Raw genomic sequence first — 25,473 nt, forward strand, 5'->3', positions numbered from 1 at the left:
TCTATTCCCACTTTACTAAGAGTTTTTAATAGTAAACTAGAGACCTGGTACATGAAATTCGGGCACTGGAGGGATGTCCCTCAGCCCAGCCTGTACCCTCTCCAATCTGGGATTTCCCTCTTACAATCTGGGACTGCTGGCTCCTAACCAGTCGCCTGCCTGCCTACCTCTAACTGCTTCTGCCTGCCAGCCTTATTGATGCCTAACTGCTCCCCTGCCAACCTGATCACCCCCAACTGCCCTACCTTGCTGACCTGCCTGGTTGCTCCCAATTTCCCTCCCCTGCCGGCCTGCCTGGTGGCTCCCAACTGCCCTCCCCTGCTGGCCTGGTCACCCCTAACTGCCCTACCAGCCAGCCTGGTCACCCCTTACTGCCCTCCCCTGCTGGCCATCTTGTGGAACCATCTCGTGATGGCCATCTTGTGATGGCATGGAGGTGGCCATCTTGTGATGGCATGGGGGTGGGTGTGAGGGCCACCTAGGCTTTTATTAGTATAGATGGGTGCTGGATTTTATAAAATGCTTTTTCTGCATCTAGGTGATTTAAATCCTTCATTTTGTTAATGTAGTATATTACATTTATTGATTTACGGGTATTGTACCAATCTTTCATCCCTAGAAAAAAATCCCACCTGATAATGTTATATGATCTTTTTAATGTATTGCTGAATCTGATTTGCAAATATTTTGTTGAGAAATTTAGCATCTATATTCATTAGGGATATTGGCCTATAATTTTTTTCTTTGTGGTGGCTTTTTCTGGTTTTAGAATTAGGATAATGCTGGCCTTGTCTTTCTTTCTCTTGATTTAAAAAAATATTTTTATTTATTTCAGAGAGGAAGGGAGGGAGAGAGAGAGATAGAAACATCAATGATGAGAGAGAATCATTGATTGGCTGCCTCCTATATGCCTCACACTGGGGATCAAACCTGCAATCCGGGCATGTGCCCTGACCAGGAATCGAACCATGACCTCATGGTACATAGGTCAATGCTCAACCACTGAGTCACGATGACTAGGCTCTTCTTGAATATTTTTGGAATTATTTAAGAGGGACAAGTGTTAGTTTTTTAATGTTTGGTAAAATTTACCTGTGAGGTTATCTGATCCAGGGCTTTTGTTTGCTGGAAATTTTTTGATTATTGCTTCAATTTCATTAGTTGTAATTAGTCTTTCAGATTTTCTGTTTCTTCTTGATTCAGTTTTGAAAGATTGTATGTTTCTAGGAACTTATACATTTTATTCAGATTGTCCAATTTTTTTGGCATATAGTGTTTACAGTATTTTCTTACAATCCTTTGTATTTCTGTGGTGTCAGTTGTTACTTCTCTTTCATTTATGATTTTACTTATTTGTGGTTTTTTTTCTTGATGAGTCTGAATTAAAGTTTGTCAATCTTATTTATATTTTCAAAGAACCACTCTTGGTTTATTGATCTTTTGTGTTGTTTCTTTTTGGATTCTATTTCATTTATTTCTACGTTGATCTTTATTATTTCTTTTCTTGTACTCACTTTGGGTTTTATTTGTTGTTCTTTGTTGTTGTTCCTTAAAGATTAAAGTAAGATTGCTGATATGAGATTTTTCTTGTTTCTTGAGGTAGGCCTGTAATGCTGTGAATTTCCCTCTCAGGCCTGCTTTTATGGTCTTCCATAAGTTTTGGCTTGTTGTATTCTCATTTTCATTTGTTTCTAGGTATCCTTTGTAACATATAGCCTCCATGTCTTTGTGTTTTTTTCCCAGTGTTTTCTTGTGATTGACTTCAAGTTTCATATCATAATGGTCAGAGAAGATGTTTGATATGATTTCAATCTTCTTAAATTTTTGAATCTTGTTTTGTGTTATAACATGTGGTCTATCCTAGAAAATGTTCCATGTGCACTTGAAAAGAATATAAATCCTATTGCTTTGGGGTAGAATGCTCTGAAGATATAAATTAAAGCCACTTGATATAGTGTGTCCTTTAAGGCTGCTGTTTCCTGATTGATTTTCTGTCTGGAAGAACTATCATTGATGTCAAAAGGGTGTTAAAATCCCCTACAATGACTGTATTACTATTGATCTCTCCCTTTATGTCAATCAAGATTTGATTTACATATTTAGGTAGGTGCTCCTATGTTGGGTGCATAAGTGTTTAGAAGGGTTATAACGTCTTGTTGGATTAATTCCTTTATCATTATGTAGTGTCCTTTTAATTTTTTATTATATTCTTTATTTTAAAATATATTTTGTCAGATATAAGTATTTCTTTACAGCTTTTTGTTTGTTTGTCTTTTGAATTTTTATAAGGGTTTATTTGAGTCAATTGACAACAGGATGTGGAGCAAAACCTCAAATGCTTTCCTCAGCTTTTGTTTTCATTTCTATTTGCATGAACTATCTTTTCCCATCCCTTTACTTTTAGTCTTTGTATATTTTTCATTCTGAGGTGGGTCTCTTGTAGACTACATATATATGGGTCTTGCTTTCTTGTTTATTTAAAAAATATATATTTTATTGATTTTTTACAGAGAGGAAGGGAGAGGGACAGAGAGCTAGAAACATTGATGAGAGAGAAACATTGACCAGCTGCCTCCTGCACACCCCACGCCCCACCAGGGATGTGCCCACAACTGAGGTACATGCCCTTGACTGGAATCAAACCTGGGACCTTTCAATCCACAGACCGATGCTCTAGCCATTGAGCCAAACCAGTTTCAGCTAGGTCTTGCTTTCTTATCCATTCAGCTACCTTATTATTTTTGATTAGAGCATTTAAGCCATTTATATTTAAAGTGATTATTAAAGTTACATATTATTGCCATTTTATTCTTTGTAACTAAGTTCCTCTGTTGTTGTTGTCTTTATTTTTATTTTTTATTTTCTTCTTCTTAAAGAAGATCCTTTAACATTTCTTGTAACAATGATTTGGTGGTAATGAACTCCTTGAGCTTTTTCTTGTCTGGAAAGCTCTTAATTTCTCTTTCAATTTTTTAAATGGTAACCTTGCTAGGTATAGTAGTCTTGGCTCTAGGTCTTTGCTTTTTCACTTTGAATATTTTATACTAATTTCTTCACGCCTGAAATGTTTCTGTTGAGAAATCAGCTGAAAGTCCTATGGAATTTCCTTTGTAGGTAATTCATTTTTTTTCTTGCTGCTTTTAAGATTCTTTGTCTTTATTTAAAAAAATATATATTTTTAAATTGATTTTTCACAGAGAGGAAGAGAGAGGGATAGAGAGTTAGAAACATCAATGAGAGAGAATCATCAATCAGCTGTCTCTTGCACACCCCCTACTGAGGATGTGCCCGCAACCAAGGTACATGCCCTTGACCAGAACCAAACCTGGGATCTTTCAGTCTGCAGGCCAACGCTCTATCCACTGAGCCAGACTGATTTTAGCACTCTCTTTGTCTTTAAACTTTGCCATTTTAATTATGATGTGTCTTGGTATGAGCCTCTTTGGATTCATTTTGTTTGGGTCTCTCTGCACTTTCTGGACTTGTGTGTCTTTTCCCTTCATCAGATTAGGGAATTCTCAGCCATTATTTCTTCAAGTAGGTTCTTGATCTGTTGGTTTTTTTTTCTTTTTCTTTTCCTTTTGGAACCTGTATGATGCAGATGTTGTTATATTTCATATTGTCTCAAAGGTCCCTTGAACTATCCTCATATGTTTGGATTCTATTTTTCTTTTTGCTGCTCAAATTCTGCTACCTTGTCTTCCAAATTGCTGATTTGATCCTCTGTTTCATCCAACCTACTATTTATTTCTTATAGTGATTTCTTCACTTCAGATACTATATTCTTCATTTCTGACTGTTTTTTTTTTAATGGTTTCTATAGCTGTTTTCATGCTGTTTTAGTTCTCAATAAGTTCCTCTTAGTTCTTACTCAGTTTCTTGAGCATCCTTATAACCACGTTTTTGAACTGTATATTTGGTAAATTGCTGGCCTCCATTTCATTTAGCCCTCTTTTTTTTTCTTCTTTTTTCTGGATATTTCTCCTATTCTTCCATTTGGAGCATGTTTCTTTGTCTTCCCACTTTGACTGCCTTTCTATATTTGTTTCTATGTATTAAGTAGATATGCTATGTCTTCCAGTATTGGTAGGGTGTCCTTAGATAATAGGTGTCCTGTGGGTTCCAGTGGTGCAGTCTTTTGATAACCTGAGTTGGGTGCTGTAGGAATATTTCCTTTTTTTCTTTTCTTTTAAAATATATTTTATTGATTTTTTTACAGAGAGGAAGGGAGAGAGCTAGAGAGCTAGAAACGTTGATGAGAGAGAAACATCGACCAGCTGCCTCTTGCACACCCCCTACCGGGGATGTGCCCACAACCAACGTACATGCCCCTGACTGGAATTGAACCCGGCACCTTTCAGTCCACAGACCGACGCTCTACCACTGAGCCAAGCTGGTTTCGGCAGGAATATTTCTTATGTGGGTTATATCAGTCCCCCTGTTGTAATTGAATCTTTATTGGCCCATTTGTGGGTGGGTTCAGCCCTCAAGGATGAGGTTCAACCTTGAGCACAGTGTATAAGTTGCTGTGTAGGTACTGAGCACAGTAAGCAAAATTTGCTTCAGCAGGTTCTGGTGCCTGCTGAGATCTCCCTTTGGATATGCTACTTGTGAAACTAATTGAATCCTGCCTTGATATTGTCTGAAGTTGGCCACTGAGTGTGTTGGTTCTGGGATCTCTTAGGAGGAATTCTGGTGCAAATCAATATCAGACACTGCCTATGACTGGTCTTGAGCTACCTGTCACTTTGTGGCTGCCTCTGCCTCTGAATGTGTGTGAGAAGGACCACGGTGTCCACCAAGGCAGAATTCCACCAGCACCAACGCTGGGGACATGTCAGCAGAAAGGCCTAAGGGACCCCCTAGGTCCATTTCTGCCGCTTCCACCTGCTGGCTTCCTATTAGGCTCAGTTACTGAAAGAGTTTTTGGTGGTACTTGAGTTGCATGAGGCAAGTTATCAGTGAGTCACCAGGTAGGGTGAATGGGGTTCACCCGATTTATATAGGTTCAATCTCCATGCCAGTACAAGGTCCGAGGCTACTCAGCAAAAATCCCAGTGAACACCCTGTCTAGCTGCTACCTGCTGGTTTCTAGGAATCAGGATCAAGGAAAAGATGAAGAGAGCAAAGGATTCTTGCAAGCACTTTCTTAAACCAAGGTTCTCAGATTCCATCACATAACACTGCCACTTGCATCCCATGATGCAGGATTTAGTCATGTGGCCATACTTAGCTGAGACTGGGAAATTTTAAAATTCTGGATGGTCATGTGCCCAGTTAAAATTGAGTTCTATTATTAAAAGTAAAAAAGGAGAACAAACATTGGGGGCCTCTAGCAGTCTTTGTCATGCCAAGTTTTTCTCCATAATGGTTAAAAAACAAACTTAAGGTCATATAGTAACTTATTGGAGAGCGTGGATTCACACCCAGGTAAGTATTCCAAAGTCTGTACTTTTCACTGTATGAAAAGCTTGCTTTATACTAGTGAAGAATTGTAATAATGCCATCCTCGGTGCCCCCTTATTGCCTCCTTCTGCATCCCTCAGCTAAAGAGAAATCCCACCACCAAAGAAGTGGGATGGATAGCCATCAAGAAAAATCCATTTTGCAAAAAGCCAGCAAGTATCTTTAATTCTTCTGAATAGCTGCACCAAAGATACCTTTCCAATTCTGGCCAAGCAAGACCATTTGAATTCCAAGACCCCAAAGAAGAACCCTCTTTTCCTTCTTATTTGTTGTAATAAAATAAGGAAATAATTATGGAGAGTATAGTATAGGATGGAGCACTAGGGTCTGAGTCAGAGCACTTGGATCCCAGTCTCAACTCTTATACTGACCTTTTATCTTATCTTGAAATCACTCTTTCCCTTCTAAACCTCAGTGTCATCATCTTCACATTGGGGTTTTGGATACAAAGATATTTAAAGCCCCTCTAGCTTAAAAAAAAAAAAAAGACCCCTTGGCTCTAAAGTGCTTCATTAGAAAGTAAATCGAGATATTGAATCAAGATATTGATTAATATATTATAACTAGAGGCCAGATGCACAAAATTTGTGCACGTAGGCAGGGGGGCTCTCAGCCTGGCCCACACCCTCTTGCAATCTGGGACCTATCACTCCTAACTTCCCACTTGCTTGCTCCTAACTGCCCACCTGCTTGCTCCTTACCATTTGGCTTGCTGTTGTGAAGGCAGAAGAGGCTCCCACCACCATCACTGCACTAGCCAGCCATGAGCCCGGCTTCTGGCTGAGCAGCACTCTCCCTGTGGGAGTGCACTGACCACCAGGGGCAGCTCCTGTGCTGAGTGACTGCCCCTGGTGGTCAGTGTACATCATAGTGACCAGTCGTTCTGGTCATTCTGCCATCAAAGTCGCTGGGCTTTTAAATATATAAATGATATATTAATAACAGTTTGCATTATTAATTTTATATCCTTGATTTCATTAACAACTTTGTGAGCTATGTTGAGAAACTATTAATACATTATTTATAGGTCAAGATAGAGGACATTTTTGTGGTCATTTCTATAAAAATGCAGAAAAAAGTGGATTAGACCCTAATATTTGTTGAGTACCTATGTGTACTAAGTTTGAAGTAACATTTCTGTGGAAAAATTAGATTTAATTTATAAACTCTGTCAACTACCTCAGGAACAGAAGTGACTGAGTTCATGAAGATTCATTGTTATTCATTTTCCAATGTTTAAACCCACAGTCTGCACAGGCTGTTATAGGTTATAGAGAACTATACAGGAATTAGGGTTATAGAGAACTATACAGGAAATAGCTTCATTGCAGGAGATGAGACATACACCTATGAGACATACACCTCTCAAGGGAGATGAGACATACACCTATTAGAGACAATCAATTATGTACATTAATGGAGGTAAGAGATAACCTGGGTGATTTAACAACAGGGAATTAGTGATAGTATAGCCGATCAGTTTAGATTACAGTCAGTTGAAACTTTAGACAAGGGTATAATTAGTGGAGAGAATTGTATAATATCTGGAAGCCCCAAATCTCTGTCTGGAAAGGGTCGTGACATGTTTAAAATTGAGAATCCATTCTCTGAGTAAGAGGCTAGCAATAACTCGCACCCTGTGGATAAGCTTCACTATCTATAATAGACCTTTGCATGGATAACTATCCTACTTTTATTGGGAACCAATAAAAGTATAGCATCTGATCAGATACCCACCAACCAACCTAAGGAGCATTTGGTAACAGATGAAGTTGAATCTTTGGTCACATTTTATAAAGTAGTTCACGATACTCGAAAGTGATACTAGAAAGGCAAATACAAAGAGTACTGTAGTGGGTTTCATCCAGGCATCTTGGGAGAGTTAAAGAGGATTTAACTCTTGTCCAGGATTTGTATCTACAGAGGACCTGGGTCCTCAGTAGCCTATTATATTCTGGGACACTACCCCCACAGAATGTTCATCATTTTAGCATATCACATGTCTTTTCCTGGAGAGCATATTCACTGGGTGATGGGCTTCTGGTTATTAACCAGGCATCTGGATGCGGTGATACTCAAGGGAGGAGGACCCTGATCATGGTCACAAACATCCACCTATGTGTTATACATCTCCCAAGGAGAAAAATATATGTTCATTTTGGTTGATAGGTCAGCAGTCCTGAGATGTTTGAATCATAGGGAACTAACTCTTTGTGAATTAATTATCCAGGCTTTGCCTTGAATGATATTTATGTTTGCTTAAATATTTTGCTCGGGTTGGAGAAAGTTTTAGTTAAGGAAACCATTACTAGCCAGGGAGTCAGATTTGTAAAGAATAAAATTGTTTTAAAATGATAAGCATAGGGCTCGGGTTCCAAGGATTCTCTGTTGTACACTAAACACTCATGGATTTCATGGGGCGCCCTAGCGATGCAGAGTGAGTGAGCGGAGGGAAGTGGACTCATTCTGGAAGTCCAGTGGTGAACGGTCCAAGGCCCTCCAAAGCCCAGCACATTTCCTGCCAGGGTGGAGGCATGTGGTGTTCAGATGGACAGCACATACCTCTCTGGAGAACCCACTCCACAGGATTTTCTTCTCATTGATGAAGAGCCTTTCTCCTTTCTTGGCATAGACGTTGTAATATCCAACTTCCTTAAACACAATGGAACCGTCCTCTGGAGAGAGGTGCCAGTTGATGATGGAGTAGTTCCCCACCAAGTCACCACATTCATCAAAAGTCACTTGTTCCCCCATATTGTTGGTAAAGTTTAGGTGACGTAAGTGCTTCAGGACCTAAAGAGGAACAGAGATGAATATTCTGAATATGAGCCACAGGGCTGCCACATATGGTTATGTAGGTTTTTGCACGGTGAGAGGACAGTAAACTATCTTATCTAATAAAGTGGAAGGAACATGACTTGAGGAAGCGGCCCCTTTTTCTCATTTATACAGGGGTACTTCATGTGTTAGCAGCAGCCCTGGTAAGCTAGGGGCTTTACGTGGTGCTTAAATTGTACCTGGGGTAGGAAAGACTTTCTCAAAATTAGGGAAGGAAAGGAGATATATCTCACCAAAGGGCAAGACAAGACTTCTACAGGTGCCTTATCATCTGGTGGTGCCCCAGGAGGGACTGGTTTGTAAGCCAGAGCCATTCTTGGTGTTTTCTGAGATAGGCTTTGGGGAAGGAGTGAGGCGCTAAGTGCCCTTGTGATCTGTACCACCTTTCTCTATGCTACTGCTTTTGTGCAAGTCTTGCTACCAAAGGGAAGACAGAGGGAAGTGAGAGGAAGAAATAAACGAGGCTGTGGGTGGAGTCCTAGTGTAATAGTTATGGCCTATCTCTTATTTTTACAGGGTCTTATGGGTCACAAAGCCCTTGTACAAAAGAAGTAATGATAATAATTACTAAGCCTTTCTGGTCATTTTATTCCTTTTGGGTAGCAATGCTAAATAATTTATATTTATTTTCTAATCTAATCTTCATAACTAATAGTACTATTAACCCCATTTTATTTTTGGGAAAACCGAGGCACAGAAAACAAAAGTATCTTTTCAAGGCCATATAGCTATCAAGGGGTGCAAAGCCTGTGCTCTTCATAGGTATGCCCTATAGAAGTATTGTTAGGCTCCTGGCTCTGCTTCCTGAGTGCCCCTGACATGGGTCAAGAGGAGGCAGTGGGCACTCAGCAGCTTGTCTTTCATGTGGGATCTACCCAGTGCTAGGGGTCACTGAGGCACCAAGAAAGAGTAAGGCATGATCCAGCCTCTGAGTATAGGGGTGCTAACTTTCACTGAATTTCAAATCAAATCTAGCTATCTACCAAAAGGAAAATACACTGTGACCAAGTAGAGTTTGTCATTTGACTACATTAACATGCTACAAAGAGAAATCATATGATCATCTCCATTGTTACAGAAAACATGTTTATAACCTCCAACCTCCATTTCAGATAAAAACTCTCAGCAATCTAAGAATAAAAGGGAACTTCCTTAATGCTATAAAGGACATCTATAAAAAAAACCCCTACATTAGTAACATCATACTTAATTGTAAAAGACTGACTGCTGCCCTACCTGGTCAGTGGATAAAGCATCAGCCTGTGGATAGAGCCTTAGCCTGCAGACTGAAGGGTCCTGGGTTTGATTTTGATCAAGGGCACATGTTCAGGTTGCGGGCCGAATCCCCAATAGGGGGTGTGGAGGAGGCAGCCAATCAATGATTCTCTCTCATCATTCTCATAATACATTTATGGTTCATATCTCCATTTTTCAGCTTTCTCCTTCTCCCTTCCTCTCTGAAATCAAACAAACTTTATTAAAAAAAAAAATAAAGACTGACTGCTTTCCCCCTAAGTTCATGAACAAGACAAGAATGTCTGTTCCCACTGTAGCTGTACTGGAAGTCTTAACCAGGACAACTGGACTGGATCAGGCTGATTTAGGACAAAAACATAAAGATCTAAGTTCTACACTAAAACAAAAACAAAAACAAACAAACAAACAAACAGAAGAACTTTCAGATAAAGTGAAATGACATAGGATTCACTTTTTAAAAAATTTACCATTGATGACCATAGAATTTAAAGCTTTTATGTAATTGGTTGAACTTAAACCTATACTAGTATATTGAAAAGCAAATTACTGAAAACTAGGATAAAGGGCCAGTACAATTTCTCCCTCTGAACTATAACTATAATCAATATTCTTGTGTTTTGATTTAAAAATAACAAAAACCTTCCAGGTTAAGACGAAACAAACAGGCAAACAATGAAATATTAGTAGAATTTGTTTTAAAAAATGTGCTAAAAGATTTTACTTAATAGTGTATAGGGCAGACATAAGAATTGTGGTTTTCACAGGATAAAATGTTAACGTTCTCTTTATAAGAGAAAAAGAGAAGTCTTGGATTTTGGGGGGGTAAATATTTCCTTTGTGATCTGTTAGGAAAGCTACAGCTAAATATCATATTTTACATGTCAAATTTAAAAAAATATATATTTTATTGATTTTTACAGAGAGAAAGGGACAGGGATAGAGAATTAGAAACATCAATGAGAGAGAAACGTCAATCAGCTGCCTCCTACATGTCTCCTATTGGGGATCAAACCAGCAAACAAAGTACATGCCCTTGACCAGAATTGAACCTGGGACGCTTCTTCAGTTCATAGGCAAATGCTCTATCCACTGGGCCAAACTGTTAGGGCTACATGTGTAATTTTTTATTATTAGCACACATTTAATTTTCAGTAAACACTCAAAACATGGAATAAACTTATTATAAAACCTCCATCACTCTGTTGAGGGAAAGGGGAGTTGGAATCACCATCCTGTATAATCCTATATAATAAAGAGGTAATATGCAAATTGACCATCACTCCAACACACAAGATGGCTGTCCCTATGTGGAAACAAGATGGCTGCCACAAGATGGCCGGCAGGGGAGGGCAGTTGTGGGTGATCACGCCAGCAGGGGAGGATAGTTGGGGGTGACTGGGCCAGCAGAGAAGAGCAGTTAGGGGTGACAGGGTTGGCAGAGAAGAGCAATTAGGGGTGATCAGGACGGCAGGGGAGGGCAGTTGGGGGCTACCAGGCCTTCAGGGGAGGACAGTTGGGGGGGGAGGGAGACCCAGGCATGCAGGGGAAGGCCGTTGGGGGCAACTGGGCTGGCAGGGGAGGGAAGTTAGGGACAACTGAGCCTGTAGGGGAGGGCAGTTGGGAGCAACCAGGCCTGCAGGAGAGGACAGTTAGGGTGACCAGGTTGGCAGGCAGAAGCAGTTAGGGGCAATCTGGCAGGTAGTCAGGAGAGCAGTTGGGAGCCAGAAGTCCTGGATTGTGAGAGAGGTATCTGACTGTATGTTAAATGGACAGTTGGACATCCCTCGAGGGGTCCCAGATTAGAAAGGGTGCAGGCTGGGCTGAGGGGACCCCCCGCCCCGCCCGCCACCACTTATGCACGAATTTTGTGCACTAGACCTCTAGTCCTATATAATAAAAGGCTAAATGCAAATCAAGAAAACAGCAGACCAACCAGTCACTATGATGCACATTGACCACCAGGGGGCAGACACTCAATGAAAGAGCCAGAATTGGGGCATATGGCTGGTGAGTGCAGCAGGCCTAAGCTGAAAGTTGGACAACCCTCAATGGCTTCCAGACTGCAAGGCCGAACTGAGGGACGTCCCCCCACAAGTGCACAAATTTTGTGCACCAGGCCTCTAGTAGTGCAATAATGTTTCAGTAACAGCTGAGCATTACCTGAAGAGGAGAGTAAGTCCAAAAAAACAACTGTTCCATGTAAGAATGATGACAGCAATACACCAGAACTGTTCCATGTAAGAATGATGACAGCAATACACCAGAACTGTTCCATGTAAGAATGATGACAGCAATACACCAGAGGGACAACTGGGCACATGGATCTTTTAACAGTTACCTTGGCCTCATCAGAGAAAGAATGCCTGTGGCAGAAGTTGCCTTTCTTATTATTGGCTAAATATGACTTCAGGCAAGTCAATTTAGCTTTTCTGAGCCTTTCTTTCCTCACCTACAAAAGAATAATACTCAAGACTAATATTTACTGAGCATTTACTATATATAGGCAGTATCCTAAGTATCTTATACATATCAATGGATGTTATTCTCATAATACATTTATGTTTCATATCTCCATTTTTCAGGTGAAGAAACTGAGATACATTAAATGACTTTCCAAAGTCATAAAGTTATTAGGTAGCAACTGGGATTTAAATCCAGTTAGTCTGATTCTAGAGTCCAAACTCTCAACCCTTTCACTATATACTACAACACAGGTGTAGGAGTCAGAGTAGGCAGTATCTATTAAGTTGTCTATCCCTAGTTATAATAGGTTAACTAATATAAAAATTAAGGTTGAGAAAATGGACATATTTTAGAAGTGGGAGGTGGAGACATGTATAATGCTGTGGCAACACAAGAGCCTATAATAGGAAAAAGGTAGAAACTGAGTGATATCCAGATCTCCATGAAAGGCCTGTACTTTCCCGCCCATGGGACTTTCCATTGTTTTGTATTTTAAATCAATTTACATAGAATAAAATACACCCATTTTAAGAGTATAGTTCCGAGTTTTGGCAGATGTATATGCCCGTGAACTGCCACTACCATCACTTCCAAAGGCACCCTGATGTCCCTTCCAAATTAATCCCACTCCCACTTTCAGCCCTAAGCCATTGTAGATCTGTTTTCTATCATTAGAGGCAGAATATTGTATAAATGAAACACACAGTATGTATTTGGTCTGAATATTTTCCATGTAACATAATGTTTTTTGTGATTCATCTTCATTGTTGGGTGTGTTTGCCTTTGCAGTTTACAATTTTTCCAAGGAACAGATCCTTTCTATAAATCCTATCCAGCCTTCAAGGCCCAACTTGAATGACATCTTTTATTTTCTTGTTTACTTCAAACCCTAACCTGTATAGTGTTTCATCCTCACAGCAGGGGTATAAATAAAATCATATGAGTGTTGAATTTTTTCGAGTTAAAAATTTCATCGTGTCCCATAATAGTCAATGATTTACCCTCCCCTCTACTCTTGGCATCACTTCCTAGCACAGAGGGACAGTGGCACAAGATGAACAAAGAACCCCATTCACATGGACTAAAGGAGAGTTCACACAGATAAGGATCCTATTGCTTCTTGGCCACTTCCTGTGCTAAGAGAGTAGGGAAAATCCTTGACCAATTCCCTTCTCTAACCTCATCCTTATTTTCTGACTCCATCTTTTGCATCTCCTTTGACGCTCACCTCAATTCACTTCCCTTCTCCCAACCCCAACAGTACTAGTAATTCCTGGAAAGATCAGTTTTGTTTGGCTTCTGTTATTACCATGGTCCTGTCATCATGCATGCCTGTTTTTTTGGTCTACTGAGTGGTTTGTATATGGTGGAGGAAGCATGTCTTGTGCACAGTCATCCTGACAGAAGGAAGAAGGCAGTTCCATACTTCATGATGTCCCATTCAAACTTGATTATTGGACATGTGACCCAGGTTCTTCCAATAACAGCTTAGAATACCCTGGCCAGTGCTTGATGCAGGGTTGAACAATTCTCTACAAAGGACTCTAGGTCAAATCAACTAGACTGCTACTCATTCATTCCTTTATTCTACACACATTCATTCAGGTGCCAGGTGTTCTGAACACTGCTGAACAATACAAATGTGATTCCTGCCCTCAAGAAGCTTAGAGTAGTATAATGGGGGGATCACAGTGAGGAGAGAGCTGATGAGCAGCATGAGGAGGATGGTGGTGGTGGATATCCGTGGAGGTCAGGAGGTAATTGTGTGTTGTATGCTCATAAATTACCTGCTAGTATTACTAACAGGCATGTGAGTTAGTTGATTGATACATTTTAGCTGGGTGTGTGTGTGCAGAAATGGTCAACAAAAGAAAATGACTATTTCAGTCAACTGAAGAGCTGTGGAAGTTTAAACTGGGTGTATAAATGGCAAAAATGAGGAAGAAAGAATGGCCAGAAAGTGTGTGTGCTTGTGCTTGAGTGGGTGGGGGACTATGACTTGAAAAGACTTTCAAGAGAAAGTAAATTTTGAAAAAGAGTTAAAAGTTTGCTGTGGACAATCATAGACAACAATGATGGCTCTTTGGGTGTGGGATAGTATCTAAGCAAAAATTCTATGCCGAAAGTAATTAGTGTTTTGTGGGAAGACATCAGAATGGTTGGCTTATAAGACAATTGAGAGAAGGTGCAATTCCAGGCTGAGGTTCTTGGATTAGATTGTATAGATAGTATGAGTGACAGGTTTCCATGTAGGTCTTAATAATGGGTGTGAATCATTGCTGGTCCATCTTCTGATAGATACATGTCCAAGATCTTAAATTCCTGAATACCCACCTAACTGCCTGGAATCCTGAGGTTCAAAGGAGACTTTCAGCACAGGACATTTTGGCCGGTGCCCACATGTTATTCCTTTTTAGAGCTCCAGCCTTATTTTCCTGTTTCCTCTCCTGGATGAATTGCACCAGACTGTATGTGAGTCAGGAGGCACATCTTTACTAGTACTAGGGTCAGCTGAGGTGTCTGTGTAGAGAACATTTTATTTTGGCTGTTTTGTTTCTCTTTCCACCTTCTTTTCGTAATAGCATCCTGATTTAATATGGGGGGATCTATTCCCTGCCTTACTCTCAGTCTATAAAGTTCTAGCTTCAGAGATGAGTATGTGGCCTTAGATTGGTCAATCAATGTGGATTTTGGCACATTTACAGGAGATCCTAGGAAGTAAGGAGAGACTAGCAGCAAGGATTTTATGAACCTGAAACTGTTGTTAATCCTGAGGATTAAGGAAGAGAGACGTGGAGATGAAAGCATCTAGTTGTACTTCTGAGATGTTCAGTATTATGAGCCACTAATAATGTTCTTCTTTTGTTTAAGCCCATTGGTTTGTATTTTCTAAACATGCCACTAAAAGTTCATATTTTGACTATAGCCTGATTCTTGGCTTTTTTATTGTATGTTCAAGCTTTGATCTTGACCATCTGGGTCTTATATCCTTGTCTGGGAGAGGATTCACTGAAAAGCAGAATGTCAAATTATACACTGGAAGTGTCTTTCCCTTCAACCCCACCCTGGCTCTGTAGGTTTTCAGGAGCTGGGTTCCTCTTTCCAGAGGACATGCAAGGGAAGACACTAGTATTTATTGAAATATTGTATATTTATTTCTTCTTAAAACTCCACAAGTTACAGTCATGGCTCCTGAATTATTTTTGGTCTTTGACCTTCAGTAAAGCTCCTCTTTCTCTGACAGAGTTGGGGACGGGGGCGTGTGCAGTTCAAGGAAGGAAACTTTAAGGATTTCATAGATATTAGAAACTTCAGCCAACAATGACATCTGAGTTAGATATTTCCCACACAAGAACAACTAAAATCTTGTGTGTTCTGACTCATTCTGCCGAGCTTCAAGAGTCACTCATTCCCTGAGAACCTCTAAAATGAGTGATACAGGTTGTACATTCCTTGTGTCTCAGTATCTTTTCCAAAGGGTTTATGGTGACTTGGTTCTGTGTACAAAGTTACTTTAGTGTCCCCCTGCCCCCTAATTTATTAATTAGAGACATATTGAAATCCTACTATAATAACTGCCATCTAGCCCTAGTTGGTTTGGCTCAGTGGATAGAGTGTTGGCCTGCGAACTGAAAGGTCCAGGTTCAATTCCGGGCAAGGGCACATGCCCAGGTTGTGGGATCTATCCCTATTGGGAGACTTGCAGGAGGCAGCCAATCCACCATGAATCAATCTCTCTCTCTCTCTCTCTCTCTCTCTCTCTCTCTCTCTCTCTCTCTCTCTCTCTCTTTCTCTTTTAAAATATATTTTATAGAGAGGAAGGGCGAAGGATAAAGAACTAGAAACACTGACCAGCTGCCTCCTGCACATCCCCTACCGGGGATGTGCCCACAACCAATGTACATGCCCTTGACTGGAATCGAACCTGGGATCTTTCAGTCTGCAGGCCGACGTTCTATCCACTGAGCCAAACCGGTTTCGGCCCATGATTCTCTCTTATCATGGATGTTTCTTTCTCTCTTTCCCTCTTCCTTCCTCTCTGAAGTAAATAAAAATATATTAAAAACAAACAAACCAAAAACCCCCCCTCCCCCCCAAATCCCACCACCATTTAAAAATCAAGGTACATTTATCTATCAATGGACATCCAGGTGGCTTCTATATCTTGGCTATTGCAAATAATGCTACAATGAGCATAGATATGCATATATTGTTTTGAATTACTGTTTTTGTTTTCTTCAAATAAAGATGTCTTATATAATCTACACAAATAAAAGAAAAACATGCAAATTGACCATCACTCTGCTACACCCCACCAGCCAATCAGGAGGGAATATGCAAATCAGAAGGACAAAGATGACGGCTGCCCAGCTGCTCTAGGCAGGAGTGACTGGGTGGGGCAGGATGCCTGCTATGAGAGGGAGGGAGGGGTGTGAAGGGATCTATGGGAGCAACACTCTGGTTGTAGTGAAGACGAAGGTGAAGATGGCAGTCTGCAGAGAAGATGAAGAAGGCAAACTCTGGCCGGAGTCTGCAGCAAAGGCAGCAGAGTCTGGCCAGAGAGAAGACTTGGATCTCAGGTGCTGGAGTAAAACCAATGCTGGAAGCCAAGGAAAGGAAGGCCTATTGAACAAGTCTCTTAGTGTAATGGGCCTCTAGTTATACATAATGGAATATTACTCAGCAATCAAAACAATGAATCTTGCCATTTGTAACAACATGGACCTAGAGGCATTATGCAAAGTGAAATGAGTCAGGAAGAAAAAGACAAATTAGTATAGTTTCACTTACATGTGGAATCTAAAAAACACATAAAACCAACCAATCAAAGACAACACAACAGGAATGGACTCATAGAAACAGATCAAAATTATGGTTGTCAGAGGGGAGGCGGAGTGAGGGGATGGGTAAAAAAGTGAAGGGGAATATTGTCAATATTGTGGCAAGGTTACACGGAGACAGATTATTACGAATCTTAGTGTGGTGATCACATTGTAAGGTATGTACATGTTGAATCACTATATTGTATACTTGAAACTAATATAATATTGTATACCAACTACACTTCAAAAAATACAAATCAAGATACATATGCAAGACATGAATGGATATGTAAGATGTAAGTCAGGTCAGACTTATCTTCATAAGTTCTATGACATGAAAAGATTATGATGTCTCTCCTACATGTAATTTAAAAATACAAAACTAAACTAAACCATATAATGACTATTGGAATTCCACTTAAGTTTTGATTATTTTCTACTGTAACTATTTCGGTGCTTCTTTTTTGAAATATCCAATACCAAATCCTTTTAAGGCAAGCTTTCTCTGTACTCTTGACTTGCTTGTGTCCTAAGCTTAAATGGTCTATTGGGTGGATTAGTACATTATATTTTGAGCAATATAATGGCAAAGTGGTGACTATACACAGTAACACTAGTTTTATGTCTGTTAGCATATGGAATGTAATAGATACTAAAAAAAAAAATACTTGTTACTCACAGCAGTATCTTTAAATTAAAGCATTAGAAAAATATCCTCCCCTCAGTACTAAATCTGTCCCAGAATATTAAAAATCTTTTAGGGACTATCCTGTAGACCACATGTGTCAAACACAAGGCCCGCGGGCCAAATCCATCCCGCCAGGCCTTGCAATGTGGCCCGCACCGCGCTGTCATCACTGCACTCCGCTGTGTTTCCATCACAATGACAGTTTATGACTGTTCAGTAAACCATTCGGCCCGCGATTTAGGCTGGATTTTAGATTTTGGCCCCTTCTCTGATTGAGTTCGACACCCCTACTGTAGACTAACCACTAGGCCAGAGAACAATTGAGCCAACAATTAACAGTTAATCAAATTAAATTACTATCATTTGTTCAGAGTCAGTTACTCAGGCATTTGTAAAGGGAATTTGAATCCAAAGCTACATTTAGTGACCTTATTAGGATCTTGTTGCTTTGTGGTAACCATTTTATCTGTCTTGCCCAGATTGGCCGAACTCTCCTTTATCATACAGAGAACTGCTATATAAAGGAAGGATGTACCTGCCAAGCCTCAACCTTCTTGATATCGGCACAGGAACCGTTGGTGAAGAGCCCTTTCCCAGGTAAGCACGTGTATATATCTTGCAGGGCATGAGCAATGGAGTAGACGGCTAAGTAGACGTTGTAGGATATCCGTAAGTGTGTGTAATCCATGTAAGGGGTCTCAACACTGCTGATGTTCTCATCCCCTGTACAGAAAGGTCGGAAGATAGTGGAGCTGTTGCTTATCCTACCACCACCTTCTTCTTGACTTTTCAGGAAGGTGTCCATGGGTAATGGTCCTTTAGCACCTTCTTGGAGGTGGCAGTTAAATGTTTCTTCCCAGAACTCCTTGGCAAAACCATTGTGGGCAGATTTCCTGGGATGGACTTTCTGTAAGAATTCACGGAACCCTGGTATCTGCCCGGCCTTCAGACCAAATCCAATAGTGCCTCCGACCACGTGGAAGTACTCCGGCATGGCGATCAGAGAAGAACTGGCCCAGGCCTCGCTGGCCAGCCAGATCCTCCCTGTGATATTGCGCCGAACGATCTCCTTGATGAGGGGTTCAAGGTCTGGGCCACTAGAGAAGACGACGATGACTTTGGCTGTGGAATTCTGGATGACTTCTACTACCTGCTGGATCTCTTCCTCATCAGAGTACTGGGAGATGAGTTCACTGAAGTCAATGCATATGTCCCTCTCCTCAGCTTCTTCTCGGAATTTCTCAATCCCTGGCCGGCCATAGTCATCATCAGCTGCAATGGTGCCCACCCAGTTCCAGCGGAAATACTCAATAATGTCCGCCATGGCGGTGGCCTGGTGCTCATCATTCGGGATGGTACGGAGAAAGGACTTGAACTGATTCTTATTGCTGAGGAGTCTGCTGGAGGAGGCATAACTGACCTGGAAGGAATACAGAACACAGAAGGAATGAATGGGGGCAATGCTAGGTGAGCCTCAAGGCTATGTGGAGGTGGCTTGTTGAGCATTTATTAATATAATTTATCAAATATGTTCTTCACTACAGACACAATGAAAGGGTGAGGACAACCAGAATGTCCAGTGTGGGCATCCAAGCACCTGTCAGTCAATCTGTCAGGGAGCATTCTAATTCGCAGCAGGTGGGTCTTCACAATGCTACCCTCAAAAATGGGTCTGGCCATAAAGTCAGCTCAATAGTAGTAGGATCCATGTATTCTTTCGTGGAGAGCATTTATGCACCCTCCCATTGTTTCTCCTCAGCTCCTCAGTACTGCCTTGTTGGTTACACTATCCCCATATGCACGTCTTCTGCTTGTTGGGTCCGGGGTCTGATCGGAACATTTTAGCTCCCCGTTTACTGTGATGAACACTTTTCCCGTGACTCACTTCTGAAAGGTACAGGTTCCCTTTGGGTTATGAACCTATGTCTCTTCAGAGGAGCCCCAAGGGATTCCCCTTTCCTAGACTGCCTGGTTTCTCTCTTCCTGTCCATCTCTAGTCTCTAGCTATTCACTCTCTTCCCCCCACTTTTCCCCTTCTCCCTCCCCACAGTACTTTAGATAAAAGTACCCTTAATTGTAGTCATTTTCAAGAACTGTTTATCTTTTAGGCCCAACTAGCCATTAGGACTCAATTCCCCCGCACCACGATAACAATGATACACATTATTAAATATAGTCAGAAATACATCCTTTCCCCTCCTCCTGGCTTCTTAGTGGCTTCAGTCACCACCCAGAGCCCCTTCCTCTGTTCATTTCAGGTGATGGCCTAGGCCTCTGGACAAGCTTTCGGAGGGTCTCTGAAACCTAGAGAGGCTGAAAAAGGAACCCTGGAAAGCTGCCTTGCTGTGTTTCCACTTTCTTAGACATAGCCTGTTCTATATTTGAGCATGGTGGTGGGGGTGGGGAGGTAAGGGAAAAGGAGGGGGAGAGAGAGAAGAATGGGGGGGGGGGGGAACCAAGGGAAGAAAGCCTTTTCTTTGATGGTAAAAGATCATTGCCTGCAGGAGTATCTGAATATCATGTAAAGCATTTGTTAGTACAGAGCTTCCCAACCTCCCCACCCCCAACATTGTGACCAACACAGATAATGAATGGAAGAGGCTGAGCAGACCTGGTGGAGGGTGCTCTGACTTAGCCATCCAAAACTTTGAACAGGCTTTGGGTTATGAACTTGAGGCACTCCTGTGTGTCCTGGCTCACTAGTTAGGAAGTTCCAAGTTATTGGGCCATATCTTCTGAAGAACAAAGCGTTTTTATACCTAATGGACTTTCTTCTAGGGAATGAAGGATATTAATATCACTTGTTCTCCAGTTTTCTAGAGAGATTTTTAAACTTCTTAAAAATATGAATTTAAAGAAATTTTGGAGAATTCCTTTTAAAATATTTATCACCAATTGAAACAATTAATTTCCTATGTTCAGTGTTTTTAAAATGATTTTTTCCTAAAATGTTCCTTCTTATCATTGGATCATTTCTATACCAAAATATAAAAGGCACTGATCTATGAAAATCTGGACCAATTTTGCGAAAGGGCGGTCATATTTTTTTAAATAAGAACTTTGAATTTGGCAGCTATAATGTGAAATTGACAAAAATTATTTTTGATAAGAACAAGCCTCTGCTTGCTGTACCTTGGAAGTTAATGAGATAGTGAAATTAAATAATTTCTTGAGATGCTCTGTTTGCAGACCCAACCAATAGGCTTCTAAATCTGGTTTTTGAAATGAAAAACCTACTTGGGCAATTTTTAAATCCATTCATCACTGCTTACTTTTTGATTTTTGAAATTTGGCCAAAAAGAATTTTAAAGAAATACAATTGAAAAACAAACATATCCCTCATGCATATGTTTCTCTTAAAGAATGCACTCACTCTTAATATTTGTCCAGTGTGGGGATAAACACCACTCTGTACTCCCTCCCCCTGCAAAACCCCTTAAAAAACACATACTTTTAAAATTATCATTATAAGAGGGGAGAATTTCATGGATGATTCACTGAACTGTTCTGACCACAACTTATTATGGTTAGAACAGGCTAACTGGTCTGCTCGTTTCATCCACTTGGTGGCGTGAGTGGCACAGAAATACCACTGACCGCACCCTGCGGAGCTGTGGTTCCCAACTCTGCTGCACATTAGAATTGCCTCGGGAACTTTCCAAACTCCCAACTCCCAACACCCAAGCTGCATCTCATGCCATCATCATGATCTCTGGGAAATAAAACCCAGGGGTCAGTATTTTTAAAACTCTCCAGTGATTCCAACATGCAATAGGGCAGAGAACCACTGCTGTAGAGACACTTACATTGGTTTGACTGATAATCACTGTAGTCATCTCAGCATCTCTAATATTCAAATTAAAGTTAACATTATCTTTCATTCAAATCACAAAAAATTAAAATATTTTCCTTCATGTTCTTTATTGATGACAATTACATCTTTTACTAGATGGACATGAGATAACAGCAATATGCTTTAACTGTGTATTGAAAATAATACTGCACAATATATAAAATTTACAAGGTATCCATTTGCATTTTGCTCAACACATTCACTTTGTTACGTCTTTTTAGCACAAAAGTTACAGAGCCAGGGATCCCCCATGGGAAATACCTTTAATTCCCTGAAAGTAAGGATTCGGGAAATGATGACAAGACTTTTTCTGTTGTCACGTATATGTAAAGGGATAATGGCTCTCATCCAGCAAAACAAGGACCTCACAACATAGAAACGTGAATTTATCAAAGAAATGTATAAATTTCAAATATTAGGCATAAAAATTAAATTTGATTTAAAAATGTGATTTATAATTTAATTTAAAAATTGATATAAGGAATGTATCACAATTGAGCTGATTCTCCCACCCATGGACATTTAGGTTGTTTCCAATTTTTCACTATTGTAAAATGATGTCATAGATCTATAAATATTATCATGAGAAAAGGTTTGCTGTATAGTATTAAGGGAGAAAAATTACATTATAAAATGACATTTAAAGTTTGCTGTTCTTTGGTGAAAAAATATGCAACTTTGAACAAACATTTATCAAAGCACATATTTCAGTCAATGTGCAATTCACTGAAAATACAGACATCTCCCCACCTACGCTGACTTCCTACAGGGTGGAGATGCTTTTTCATATAGACTCTATAAATAGATGTTGAATGGAATAAGATATTTTTCATTTTTAGGATGTGCAACCAAGTTCCTATTTTGGAGGAAATATGTTTTGCTTCTCTCTGAGCTAAATTTCCAACCAGATAGTTGAGAGGAAGAGATATTTAAGGGAGTAGAGAAGGATTGGGGACATATTTGGGGTTTGAACGGCTTGATTAACACATATGGTCTCATTCCTTTTAGTAAAGGCAGAAGAAAGGTCATTTACTAAAGGAATGGAGTGGAAAATAAAGAACTGAACACATTGGTGGTTCATTTATTTATTTGTATACCTTATATGCAAGGTATACAAATAAATAAATAATAAACAAATAGAAGTTATATACTAGGTGCTACATAAGGCATACTTAAATAAATTTTGGAAGACTTGTGAAAGTCTAGTTGATGTTGACATTGAGGGTCTCAAAAAACCCCAATGGTCATGATCCAATGTCCCAAGTAACTAAAAGGACTTTTGTGTCCATGGATAGCTAGAGAGAGGAAAAGAGCTAACTATTTGGACACCTCATACGGCAGCCCCCCACGCCGTTCTCCTGAGCCCAGCCCGCGTTGCCCCGCCTCAGCAGGCCCGGGTACCTGGGGAATGTAGAAGAGCCCCAGCAGGTTTGCCACAGCTGTGGAGATGCCGGAGCCGGTTGCCCCCACCACAGCAATGGTAGAGGGGATGTGCCGCGAGCAGTTGCAGAACTCATCAAGGTTCAAAGAATCGATTTTGTTCTGGGCCACAAAACTCAGGGTGGCCTCCAAGGCTTTAGAAACGGTGTTGCAAGTATCGAATATCCGGTATCCCAGCGTCATGTTGGGAAGGAGAGCCGGGCTACTGTTTATTTCCTCTATGGCAAATATCATGGCTTGTAACCAGCGAAACCCCCGAAAATTATACCTGCAAGGAAGAAGAAATGGAATACAATGGAAGTTGGAGTTGGCTCTGCTACTTTTTGGTTTCATGACGTTGGGTTATTTGAGACTCGAGGTCCTCTCTGTAAATGGGGATAGCACAGACCTCCTAGGGTGGCTGGGAACAGGTGATAATTATGCACAACTCCCAGCATGGTGCCTCAGAGAGTTAGGGAATAGTAAGAATGAAGACTGTTTTAGTAACAGAATTAATAATTTGCATCTGACTCACCCAGCAAAGAATTTAAGGTTCCTTGGTATTATAAAGATTGAAAAGGAAAAAGGACTAGGGAAAATAAAAATAAGTTAGGACTTTAATATGTAGGAGCCCAAGAATAACCTCAGATTGCAAAGTCACAAATTTAGACCATGACAGTCCTGGAGGTCAAAGGGGAAAGGGAAATGAGTAGCCTCACCTTTGTAAATAAACAAATCAGCAAATATTATGCATAGGAAGGCTGTTCACAAACACTGGCTATTTCTGGGTGGTAGAATATGAGTTTTAAAATTGTGTGCTTTTGGTTTATACTTCCTCTTTTTAAAAGATGAGCATGGATTGCTTTTCAAAGGACATAGTTTTAAATTAAAATTAAGCAAATTAACACAGAGAAATAGGGTCAGTGACACCGTTTTATCCTCTAAAGACTTGGTTCAGAGTCAAGGCTCCAAAAATGTGTTGAGTCTGTGTATCTCTGCCCAAAACAACTCTGCAGGTTCTACCTTTTCACTGTGGGCTGTACTACTTGAACTCTATGACAGGAGGTGAGAAATACAATCTCTACTTTAGTTTGGGGTACTAAAGGTCCCGATCTAACTTTTAATGTTTTCTCTTACCCATTTTCTTTATGTTTCTGTTATTTAATTATTTGTTTAAAATCTGCAAAGTTATGAAGAGATATTATAGAATTTTTGAGTATATAAAACATATGTACTTTTAAGCTAATTTTGCTATCTTTCTTAATACATATTATTTAATGTCAAGCTTCTTGCTTGAATTATTTATAGGTGTAAGTGTGGCACATGCACAACTCTGTCCAGCAGGGTGCAGCAAAGGGGTTCTTTTCCACACAGCTATATGTGAAGGATATAAGCAGGATCAATATGATTTTGCATTTAGTTTCTCTGAATTCATAAGGAAAATGTGAGAATGTTATCTAATTTGTGAGCACTCATTAGCACATAAACAAAAATTCAGTTTTTTTCTTAGAATAATACTACTTTTCATTTTCATTTTTCAGTTACTAGGAAGACCAAGGAAAAGTACTGAATCACTTTTGGAAGTTGCAAATCTCAAAATGAAGGTGCTATTTTCTCTCATAGAAGATGGGTCAAGACTTGGGGTGCTGTAATGGTTTCTGAAGTCCAGGTTAAGCAAGGTGATACACTTTTGGAAAAATTTATTTAAAAAGTCAGGGTGGGAGGATACTAAATTTCAGCATGATTTCCAATCACCATTTTTGAAAAGAAGAAACAAAGTTTGAAGAATTGTTTTGGGTTTGGTACAGCTTTTCTCCAACCACCCAGAAGAGAAGAGATTTTTGACGTGGCTCCTTCCCTTACCTGATGCATTCCACAGACTCTGGCCTTGACTTTAGATCTTGATCTTTGGCTGCTACTCCAAAGTGAATAGGAAAGAGTCCCCCAAGGATAATGTCCCCTTTCTTCTGAGCTCGCTGGTCAGGCCCATAGGCAGAAGTGTGCCACATAAATGCCAAGAGGATCAAATAGCAGCTATAAAGTGCCATAGTTGTGCTTCCTCTCCAGGGGGAGAGACAGAAGTGCTGAAGTTTGGGGGCCCCAAGAACTTTCCCCCTTGGTGCAGTTCACTCCTTGCGGTGGGGGCACATGCCTACAGAGTGATCAATAACAGAATGGGAATTGTGATGTTTGAATTTCCATTTCTGCCGTTTCCATTGCAGACTAGGAAGGTGGGTGGGCCTTGAATCTTTAGAAGCCACATCATGTAGAGACTGCTGCGATCCTTTCTAAGAGAAAAGAGAGACACAATGAAGTCAACTAAGCCTGAATATCCATCTTGTTATAATGACTGCAACAGAGGTGGCTCAGAATTTATTTAGAAAAGCCGAAGAGTAGCAGGGAAAGGCATGGCTCAGAATCTCATTTTTATAACATTTTATATTAGATACAGCGAAGTTTAATTGTTCATGTAGGAGAAGGTCTGTGTTCAGTTGTGAGGGGCACATTAAAAATATATTTTATTGATTTCAGAGAAGGAGAAGGAGAGAGAGAAACATCAGTGATGAGAGAATCATTGATTGGCTGCCTCCTGTACACCCAACATGTGCTCTTCCTGGGAATCAAACCATGACCTTCTGGTTCATAGGTCAACATTCAACCACTGA

At 40.3% G+C, this 25,473-nt stretch overlaps 1 protein-coding gene across 3 annotated transcripts in view; it reads right to left on the reverse strand.

Annotated features, from left to right (window-relative positions):
- Window positions 1-25,473, reverse strand: part of CASR (calcium sensing receptor) — an 82,075-nt gene that overhangs the window by 9,488 nt on the left and 47,114 nt on the right. For all 3 annotated transcript variants that reach the window (XM_045583950.1, XM_036446567.2, XM_045583949.1), the window contains 4 exons: window positions 24,671-25,095; window positions 22,790-23,096; window positions 18,071-18,955; window positions 8,029-8,259 (listed from right to left, as the gene is read on the reverse strand). In XM_045583950.1, coding sequence (XP_045439906.1) covers window positions 8,029-8,259; window positions 18,071-18,955; window positions 22,790-23,096; window positions 24,671-24,855 — 1,608 coding nt within the window. In that variant the 5' untranslated portion in view covers window positions 24,856-25,095. The remainder of the gene's footprint in view (window positions 1-8,028; window positions 8,260-18,070; window positions 18,956-22,789; window positions 23,097-24,670; window positions 25,096-25,473) is intronic.

Source organism: Pipistrellus kuhlii, unplaced genomic scaffold, assembly GCF_014108245.1.
Source record: "Pipistrellus kuhlii isolate mPipKuh1 unplaced genomic scaffold, mPipKuh1.p scaffold_m20_p_2, whole genome shotgun sequence".
In the NCBI taxonomy this organism is placed as follows: Eukaryota; Metazoa; Chordata; class Mammalia; order Chiroptera; family Vespertilionidae; genus Pipistrellus; species Pipistrellus kuhlii.